The 10859-nt window shown below is 35.9% G+C and overlaps 1 protein-coding gene and 1 long non-coding RNA gene across 9 annotated transcripts; one reads left to right on the top strand and one right to left on the bottom strand.

Moving 5' to 3' along the window:
• Positions 1-1958: 1958 nt before the first annotated feature.
• LOC129887445 (E3 ubiquitin-protein ligase SIRP1-like) lies at positions 1959-4321 on the top strand. 8 transcript variants are annotated; one of them, XM_055962554.1, is made up of 3 exons: positions 1963-2067; positions 2465-2506; positions 2885-4321. In XM_055962554.1, exon 3 carries the CDS (start codon positions 2899-2901, stop codon positions 4024-4026), a length of 1128 nt encoding a protein of 375 aa, XP_055818529.1. In that variant the 5' UTR covers positions 1963-2067; positions 2465-2506; positions 2885-2898; the 3' UTR covers positions 4027-4321. The 8 variants fall into 8 exon arrangements, with proteins under 8 accessions (XP_055818526.1, XP_055818529.1, XP_055818531.1 ...); XM_055962553.1 differs by lacking the exon at positions 1963-2067 and adding an exon at positions 2114-2239; XM_055962555.1 differs by lacking the exon at positions 1963-2067 and adding an exon at positions 2237-2345.
• Positions 4322-5519: 1198 nt separating this feature from the next.
• Positions 5520-9470, bottom strand: LOC129887447 (uncharacterized). The gene is made up of 2 exons (XR_008766391.1): positions 9023-9470; positions 5520-7536 (listed from the first exon to the last, which is right to left on the bottom strand). It is a non-coding gene; the product is annotated as an uncharacterized LOC129887447 (long non-coding RNA).
• Positions 9471-10859: the final 1389 nt, after the last annotated feature.

Here is a 10859-nt window from a genome sequence, read left to right as displayed (position 1 = left end):
AATAGCGTTGTTACAAGGGGAGAAGTCTTATAATAGAGTTGTTACAAGGGGGAAGGATTAAGAGTTTAATTTTAAGAATTACAAGAGTTTGTAATCAAATTTTTTCTCATGTTTAGTGAAGTTGTTTGGTGAAATCCTATAAAGATAGATCGTGGTTTTTTCTTTATCAAGAAAGAAGGTTTTCTCATAAATATTGTGTGTTCTTTACTTACTATGTGTAGTCTTTACCTTCTGTTATAATTAGTCATTCCAGTCAAGGAAATGATCCCTTAACTCGTGGTGGACTCATCCTATAAAAGTAGGTCGTGGTAAGTCGTGCATGTTAACAACTAGGAGAAGATCCTACAAAAATGGTTGCTATACTAAACCTCAAAGAAGGCCAGTCCACAACTAGACCACCCAGATTCAATGGTCAATATTATGGATGGTGAACAATAAGAATGCACGAATTCATCATGGTTGAAGATGTGATCTATGGAATGTCACTTGTGACTGTCCCTGCCTATGAAGATTGGTACTGAGAAAAAAGCTTCCAAATTCGTTCTTAAGACAAGAAAGGAATATTCTGATGCTAACAGAAAATAGATTGAGAAAAACTTCAAGGCTAAAAAGCTTCTAATATGCGGCATTGAACCTGATGAAACAATCGAATCTCAGCTTGTGAAACCACCAAGGAGATCTGAGAAGCTTTACAAACAGACCATGAAAGGACAAATCAAGTTAAGCAATCAAAAAGCGTGTGACATGCCTATTACTCACTATGAACTCTTCTAGATGAAGGAGGGTGAATCCATTAAAATAATGCATACCAAGTTCATCTCCATCACCAATGATCTTTGTTGTCTTGGTGAAGTGATGAGGTCTAACGAAAGATTCTCAGTGTGTTGCCTGCTTCTTGTAAAAGCAAAGTCAATAACATTATTGAAGCTAAAGACCTTTAGATCCTAACCATAGATGAGCTGATTAGAAACCTGAATACCTATGAGCTCAATAAATAATAATATAAAAAAAAGAAAAGAGCCGAAGAAGGAGAAAAGTCTGGCTTTCAAAGTTGTGAAAAATAACTCTAATGAAAATGATGCTGAGATGGCCTACATCACCAGACATTTTTAAAGGATCATGAGTAGAATAAAGGTTTTCCTATGAAAGAAAACTCAAGTAAACACTCAAAGGAAAACGACTGCTGCCACAAGTGTGAAAAACCTAGACACTTTATCAAAAATTATCCTCTTCACAAACAAAATTATAAGGATTATGTCAAAAATAATTTTGATAAAGGAGGAAAGAGGAACCCAGTCTCTGGCCATTTTAAATGAAAAGAAGTTGTAGACAATGTAGTTAAGCAAGCCCTTGCAGCATGGGGGGTGGGGAAAGAATTGTAATCAAATCTTCGCTCGTGTTTAGTGAAATCCTACAGAGGTAGGTCATAATTTTTTTTTTGAGAAAAAGATTTACACGTAAATATCATGTGTTATTTACTTGTTGTCTAGAGTCTTTACCTTCTGTTCTTATTAGCCTTTCCAGTCAAGAACCTTGTCCCTTGATTGGTGATGGATTCATACAAGCCACCATTAGTTATGTAGACTAGTCAAATAAACCTAGTTAAAAAAAGTTATTAAATAAATAAATACTAAAGATGCATGAGGTTGATGATTAGAAGAGCAATTAATTGGACTTTGCAATATGAAGAGATGAGTATATAAATTCATTTTCAGACGGAAAGAAATGATTCCCATCCAAATTAGATGCCTTGAAGAACTTAGAATCATTAGTTTTTTGAATGGTAAGAGTAAATTTTATTAAACTTTTAAAAAGTAATTAAACGGCTAATTTCTTAAATCCATAAATGACAAGACAAGTAGGGTTGGGCGATTCATGTAGGCCCCACATAAGAAAGATTCCCAAGCAGATAAAAATATTTCCAAAAAAGAGAAACAGAAAAGATCCTTCCTTACATATTCAAAAGCGCGTTAAAGTCAGAAAAGAAGTTCACAAACAAACAACAGAAGGCAGAGAAAGAAGAAAAAAAAAGAAACACAGAAAACCTCTTGAAGTTTTTTTATTGAGGTATTTTGTTTATTTTATGTGTATGTTAACGTGTACACGTTTTTAGGGCTATCTGCTTTAATTTGTTGACTTTATACATTTATTTGTCTTTTTTAATTATATATGTTAATGTTCAATTCTTGTAAATAATCATCAATTGCTGCTGGAGATTGAATTGGTTCGTTCTTGAATGGTAATAAAAATACCAGAACTTCTAATTTGTTTTTACTTTGTTGAGCTTCTATTTGCTTCTTCAACCTTCCACAGCCTTCTATTTACCTACCTTTGTTAATTTTTAGGTATATAAACCATCCCAAATTATTTTCTACTCTTTAATTAGTGCAATTATATCTTATCTCTAACTTTCAGCCGGATCTGCAGAAATTGTTTCAAATACTGTTTTTTTTCTTGTTTTCAGCTGTGCAATTTTGCTAAATCTTCTTCCACCTTTCAAACAAGGGTAAGATGGATAACGTTTAGATTTTTCTGCACCAACATGATATGGGCTTTCTCTACTTTTTTTCATTGTTTTTTGCATCCCCATGTCCATTTTTTTTGTGGGTTTTTCTTTTTTTGTATTTTTGAAGTGAAGGGCTAAAATATTTATGGTTTTTTTTTGTTGATGCTAGGATGTTTTTTGTTTGATAGAGAAAGAAGACCGTAACATTTGATACTAGGATCTTCTTGATCTAGGCTCAAACTTTTTATCCAGTCTTGCTTCACGTTCTTCTTATTTAACTTCCAATTTTGTTTGCAACCCCATATCTATTTTTTCTCTTTCGCATTTTTTTTGAATGAAGTATCTTTTGTTGATATTAGGATGTTGCTTGTTTGACAGAGAAAGAAGATCCAATGGACGAAAGAGGAGCATCAAGATATTGGTGTCATCATTGTTCAAGGAGGGTGAACCCCATGATGGAGGTGGAATTAAAATGTCCCATTTGTCAACTAGGATTTATTGAAGAAATGGGAGCAGACAGTACTGATCGTGAAAATGAGAGCCCTTTAGATTCCGATTCTGATCGTGCCCTCTCACTTTGGGCACCTATCTTGTTAGGCATGATGAGCAACCCTCGTAGTCGTTCTAGACTTAGGCATCTCGAATTTGAAGATGATGATGATGAGTACACAAATGAACGCGATGATCATACTCGTGAAGCCGATACAGAACTAGATCCGGGGCTGGCATCTATAATGAATAGGCGGAGGAGGAACTCTGCGACAATTCTCCAGCTCTTGCAAGGTATTCGAGCTGGAATGTTGTCTGAGTCGGAGAATGCTGACAATGAAAACAGGGAGACAGGTAGAGAGAGTAGGGATAGTGAACGTGTTATACTTATAAATCCGTTCAATCAAACCATCATTGTGCAGGGCTCTTATGATTCGGATAATAATTCCAGGAACCAACCTATTGGCTCATTGGGTGATTATTTTATTGGTCCTGGTTTAGACGTGTTGCTGCAACATTTGGCAGAGAATGATCCAAATAGGTATGGTACTCCACCAGCTCAAAAAGAGGTTGTAGAGGCGTTGCCCGTGGTGACAATTGATGAGACATTGCAGTGTTCTGTCTGTTTAGAAGACTTTGAGATTGGGACTGAAGCCAAAGAGATGCCTTGTAAGCACAAGTTTCATGGTGTCTGTATCTTACCATGGCTGGAGCTTCATAGCACATGTCCAGTCTGTAGGCACCAGTTGCCCTCTGATGAATCAAAAGTTGAGTCTGCTGGAACCAATGATGGAAGTGGTAACACAAATGCGCAGAGTAGTAACGGTAATGGTAGAAGGTATGAAGATGAGGATACTAGGAATGAAAACGGGCGACGGTTTCCAGTGTCGCTTCCATGGCCTTTGAGTGGCTTGTTTTCATCCTCAAACGCAGGTATCCAATCTAGTAATGGAAATTCATCATCAATGACGTCTTCTTCATCAACCTTGTCAGGAAATGCAAACTCCAATGCTCATATGCATGAGGATTAAATTTATCATATTGAGTTTGTGCTCTATGATGCATGGATTTCCTTTGTCCTTTTGCTTGTGTACATAGCGTGGTACTTACTAAATTATAGTATTGCAAACAATGGATCCTGTCTTGGCTTCCTGTATTATATAGGGGATCACTTTACTTTTGTTCTACTAGAAGCCTGTTGAGGTCCAACGACTCTAATTCTGTTTGTATAGCTTTAAATATGCGATCTTTGTACACTTTTTGGTTAACTGTTCCCAAAAAGCTCAACTCTTAAATCCTTTAAGCTAATGGAATGAATTGACAGTGCATGATGGGAGGTTTTATGTCAAATGTCCTCTGAACCACAAGAATCAAGAGAAAGCTCTTGGTCTCGTTTATGATTTATCAGCCAAATTTTAAGCTATAGGAGTGTGCTATGGTTTATTAATTCAGAGGCACTATTGATTTCTTACGTTGTGGCTTGTAATTGTTGTGTACATGCTATATGAGTCATGGTAATGACTTCCTACCTGTCAAATTAAATTGCTAAATGTAATGAATTTCTTTGTTGAGCTTGGATTTCAATATTAGAATGAACTTGGACTTCCCTGGTTTGTTCTTTCCTGAAAGTTTGGCTTCTTGTAGGAAATTCTGTTTGTCCTGTTCTTTGTTTGTGGACATGGGACAACAGTCATAACTTATATATACACTTAGCTGTGTTGCTGGAATGATTTTTATATCTCAAGATCACAGGTACATATTGAAGGGACCTTGTTACATGTGAGTGAATTTGCTAAATTTTTGTTATTGGTAATTGGTATTGTTTTTGATATGCTAGCTGAGATTCTGTTTGCATGTGGATTAGTCCAAAATTCCTCTCATCCCTAGAGTATAGTTTTTTCTTTCTTTCTGAAATTGGACACAGAGAAGTTTCCTTGTTAAACTTCACTTCGATTGAAACTGTCTCTCAACAAAATTGATGTTCTAAGCTATTACAACCAGGACAGAACGAATGGCTTTAATGAATTAGTGGTAAGGGTATGGAAACAGGCAATGATAGCCAGTGTTGCGACGTGTGGATCCAGGATTTGAAATCTATAGGTTTCTACAGTAACCCATACTTGTCGGATAAAGCTATGCCTCTCTTGCTTAGGTGCGGATGGGACCATAGATGTACTAATTATCCGGGCTCTTTACCTGTCTGTTATATAAAGGATCATTTCCTATTATGCTTGCCAATCTGAGAGACGGTTCAGTTTGTATTGCTTTGAATATGTGGTCTTTGAGACATACCTGAAATCCAATTGCTAAGGGTTCTGGATGGGCTTTGATCAACAATGGTTCTAATTTAGACACTTTTTTTAGGACTGTTAACTTCCTATACGAAAATTCTGCTCGTCTAATTCTTTGGCTGTGGATGAGGGACAACACTCAAGCTATATACACACTTAGGTAAATTGATTTGTTTTTCCTTCTTGAGATGGATCATGCTTATTTTGTATAGCTCGTTCCAAAAGATCTGGAATAAGTGAATGGCAATAAATTGGGAAAATGGAAATGTTATACACAGATCACATTTTCATTTCCCTACAGAAATAGAAATTTCAAATCACTTTTTCATCTCCCTATTAGAATCAAAGAATGGGATTTTTTTTTTCTTCTTTGGACTACATATTTATGGGCATTGTTAAAGCAATTTGGCAATTTTCACCACCATTGCCCTTGAATAGCTGACAAGTTGGCATGAAAGACCAATTAAATATTCATGTGGTTAACAACATCGTTGGACATTTCCAAACTCTCAAAGTCTAATGTTGCAACACGGTATAGGGCTTCAATAGAATCGCATCCCTTGCACAACCCTTTCGTTTCGGCATATTCAAAGAGAAAATTCCACTGCTCCTTTTGTAGACTCGCACTTGCACTTGTAAATCATTGTCTTTTGAGCAAAGAATATTCTGCTCGTCTAATTCTTTGGCTGTGGATGAGGGACAACACTCAAGCTATATACACACTTAGGTAAATTGATTTGTTTTTCCTTCTTGAGATGGATCATGCTTATTTTGTATAGCTCGTTCCAAAAGATCTGGAATAAGTGAATGGCAATAAATTGGGAAAATGGAAATGTTATACACAGATCACATTTTCATTTCCCTACAGAAATAGAAATTTCAAATCACTTTTTCATCTCCCTATTAGAATCAAAGAATGGGATTTTTTTTTTCTTCTTTGGACTACATATTTATGGGCATTGTTAAAGCAATTTGGCAATTTTCACCACCATTGCCCTTGAATAGCTGACAAGTTGGCATGAAAGACCAATTAAATATTCATGTGGTTAACAACATCGTTGGACATTTCCAAACTCTCAAAGTCTAATGTTGCAACACGGTATAGGGCTTCAATAGAATCGCATCCCTTGCACAACCCTTTCGTTTCGGCATATTCAAAGAGAAAATTCCACTGCTCCTTTTGTAGACTCGCACTTGCACTTGTAAATCATTGTCTTTTGAGCAAAGAATATGTTTTCAATTGGAACTCTCTAATCCCAGGCCACCTCTTGCCACCACAAAAGCATTGGAGTTGGCAAGAATGTCATCAGAACTTGCTACCTTGGTTTTCAACCTAACAATAACGATAACACTTCTAAGAGTATCTTTGACTCTTGCCATTAGTTTGTGAGTCTAATTCCATAATGCCAGGGTAAAAAATGAAAGTAGACTGCCTCATTCAATGCATACCGTTCAGTATATATATCATTTAATAATTTCTTAAACGATGTAACACATGACTAACATTGCAAGCAATTGATATATTCTGGTGATGTAATCCAGATCAGGCAGAAGAAAATGATTGATTACTACTTGTTCAGTTCGACTCATTTAAGTTATTTCTTCAATTCAGGTAATCTCTCATTTTAAATACATTTGTGTAAATCACAAGCCACTCATTACTGCTTGTTCAATTCAACTCATTTAAATTATTTCTTCAATTCATGAGGTAATCTCTCATTAAATACATTTGTGTAAAACCACAAGCCACTCTTCAATCACAGAAACCAGAATAACCATGCAATAAAGAGAAACGGCAACTTTATGGAGGCAAATCAAGCTACAAAGTTATTCTATAGAAGCAAGAAGGATGTCTTTAGCATGCTCACCTAGAAGCCTCCGGACCTCAACAAGATCTGAGCAAGGACAATACAATCATGTCAATATGATTTGGAGCTCGCTGCCATCCGTGTCTTTATCTGTCAATGTCAGCAGATCCACAATCAACTCCCTTTGATAGGCATTTTCACCAAGAGCGGCAGTGGTACGTTCTCACAGAGGCATCATACCAAACCATTCTCCTTAATTTCACAAGATGACGGTATAAGGTGATTGTGCCATCTGTAACATTTTGTGGTTTTACATCCCGAGCTAACTTTTTGTAGCTCATGCATATCATATATTCTCATCATCCTAGCTTAATGCTGTAATTAGCTGACATTGTGATCGCCCGACCCTGTTTAAGTTGGACAGGATCTTTTGAAAATCAGCCTGTACAAGATGGAAATAAAGTAAACTTCACACTTGAAGGTGAAGAAGGTTAGATATGGCTAGACAATTTTTATACCATGCTTCTAACATGTGTAGAGTTCAAACTGAAGGTTAAGAAGGGGGGGGGGGGGGGAATTAAAATTATGTAGTCTACTTTTCCAAGTAGTCTAGTCGACTTGACCTGCAAATAAATATCACAAGTAACACAGTATATATGAAGTGTAAAGTAAATGGAGACAGAATGTTTTATACTGGTTCAGAAAACCGATGTGGTGCCTACTTCCGGTCCTCTTGGGTTACATGGGTTTCCTGTAGAGCTTTTTGTAAATGATGAGAGTAGAGATGAGTTCCACTTGAAGAATCTTTAACTCTACCAGATGAGTCTCTTGTTGACACAACCTCTACTTGTATAACCTACACTTTTCTTTTCTCTCTTTTTCTTCTACAATTGTATTCTTTGCAAGATTTCAGAGTACTTATGAAGGATGAAAGAAACTAATTGAGTACTAGTTCAAGTGAAGTTGTGTAGTCTCTTTGATGGAGTCGAGAGGTCTTTTATATTCGTCTTTGGAGAAGTAACTGTTAGCTCTAATTTGGGAAAACCCAAGGGATTTTCATTCAATCAAGGATTTGTAATGTTTCCTTGATTGAGTGTATATGTCCATATCATATATGTCCATATATTCCTTTTGCCGAGGGATCTTCTATGCTTTGCTGCCTTGTACAAAAATCTTCTTTTTCATGTAAGTAAATCTTCTTTCCGATCAAAATAATAAATTAATAATTAGCCTAATTTCACCAAGACCTGCCGCCACCTCTACCTAATAACCTTCGCCACCTTTAATGGCCTCTCCGACTACTGGTCAGCCCATCTTTGAGGCTGGCCAGTCGTTTTTTATACATGAAATCTTATTTCCACCATTAGTTCCATGCAAAAATCCATCTAGTAGGAACCCTAATTTGCCTATCGAGCGTAGCAATTTGCCTATCGATCATATTGACAGCAATACATCACAAGGGAATTATGCTAATGTTCTTAGGGCCACCCCTAACGTTATGACTATTCCCAAAGGGGTCGAGCCAATTCCACTGAAGAAAGTATCATATGTGAATGGTGTTCCTAGAATTACATGGACGGAAGGGGAAGTGGATAGGATGAACATTTATGAAAATCTCCAATTTGCAGTAGTTGAAAATTTTTATTATGGTTGGCCTGAACTAGAGGAACTGAGGATGCTTATTCCTAGACAATGCAACATTAAAGTAGAATGTAAGATAGGTCTGCTAAGTAATACGCATGTTCTCATAAGGCTTGAACAACAAGAAGATTTTTTAAACTTCAACTAATTTTGAAGGAGGAAGATGAGCAAGTGTTGGGTCTTTTAAAAATGAGTTTGGGTTAATGGGTATGATTGTGAAATTGGGTCTAATTACATGTGGACCAATAAAAATAATGAAAAACCTATTGAAAATGGTTTAAACATACCTATCTTACACCTTTTGGTCCAAGAATACCCTTAACATATTGAAAATGGTTCAAAAATATCCCCTCCACCTTTTGGTCTAAAAATAGAGTCCTTCCACTGTTGCTTCAACTGGAAAAATAAAAAGTCAGGAAGAAAAGAGGGAAATCAAAAGAGAGATGAGGGAGGGACAATGCTCACAACGAGCTCTGACCTCAAACATACGACGAGGTACCTCTGTAGAAACCTTATTGATACCCATTTCATCCACCGGAGTGAATCCATACAAAGAATGAAAGGAGGTTTTGGATCAAAAAAGGAAAGGGATAATGCAAAATTTGAAGTGAAGGACTACCTTTGCGAGCTAAGAAGGAGAAATGGAAACACTATAAAGAGGAAGATGTTGATGATTCATAGCTTGAGGAAAGAAAAGTTGAGTTGGTGTTAGCTCCCTGCGGTGACATAGGAGAGAAAATGATGGAACACAATTTGGAAACCCTAGATGAAAGGGTTATATTTATTGATAGCAATCTGGTTTCTTTTGTGGACTGGGCCATTAGATATAGTTGTTTTATTTTGGGCTTGTTAGGCCTTTTATGTGCAGACATTTTATTCAATAAATGAGCTATAAGCTTAGATATTCAATCAAATAAAAAGATCCGAAAGTTGAAACAGATTGCCTACTTATTGTCAAACTTATCAAAAAGGAAAATATATAGTCTCACCCTCTTAGGGATATTAGTGAAGATTGTGGTATTTGTTGGCTGTCAATAGAGTTATCATTACTCATATTTAGAGGGAGATGAATCAGTGTGCAGATTTTTTAACAAATGAAGGACATAAGCATGATAAAGATACGATAATTTGAAAATCACTCCTCAAAGAAGTAGAATTGTTTCTCCTTGTTGATTCCACTTATTTTGTTTTGAAAGATTTTAAGTAGTTTATTTAGTTTTAGAAAAAAGGCTAAATATATCACTGAACTTTTAAAAATGGTATGCATATACCCTCCGTTATATTTTAAGGTTCTATATATCCTTACCGTCATACTTTTGAGTTATATATATCAGTTATCCAAACAGAAATATACGAGTCTCCATATTCAAAATTTATTCTATTTTATTTTATTTTTTATCCAAAAATAAAAAAGCCCATCCAATTATTCATTTATTTTACCCACACGGAAACCCTGACTCAATCCTCACATTGTTTGTATCTCCTGATTAGAGGGTTATTATTCTCTTAAAAAAACTTAAGCCTAGTGTTAAGATCACATTATGTAAACTAACACATTTAGCTAGAAAGTTATTTAGTCTGTTAATAAATTTGTTACACATTTAATTAGCTACTACACTGCAGTTAGTTAGAGAATAGTAGTTAGTTACAGATTAGTTTAGATATTTTACTTTTCTCGTGTATATATACTTTTGACGCAATAGAAATAAAGCTCAAGCTTTGCATTTCACAAATCAATTCTTCAGTTGGTTTTCTCTTTGTTAATGGCAGAAACTTCCATTTTTATTCTTGTTTAAGTTCATGGCACCGATAGTGCAGAACTCACTGAATTTGACATGGTATTAGAGCACCTTCAATTCTGATGTGCTCGTTTATTCATTCCTCTGAATCGCCATTACGATCTCTTCATTTTGATTCAGCCTTTTCTATTTTCTTCGATTCAAAAACTTCTTCCTGCTCGATTGATTGAAAAATGGCAAATGGTGATGAAACTGATCAATCTATTGTTCCTATCGGCATTTCAATTGATTCCAACAACCCTTTGTATATTCACCCTTCTGATAATCCAAGTGCGATGCTTGTGCCGGTGTAGTTCACCGGACTTGAATATCGTTCATGTAGATG

Source organism: Solanum dulcamara, chromosome 4 (genome assembly GCF_947179165.1).
Source record: "Solanum dulcamara chromosome 4, daSolDulc1.2, whole genome shotgun sequence".
NCBI classification, from domain to species: Eukaryota; Viridiplantae; Streptophyta; class Magnoliopsida; order Solanales; family Solanaceae; genus Solanum; species Solanum dulcamara.
Note: the sequence above shows the minus strand (reverse complement) of the source record. Positions and strands in the feature narration are given on the sequence as shown.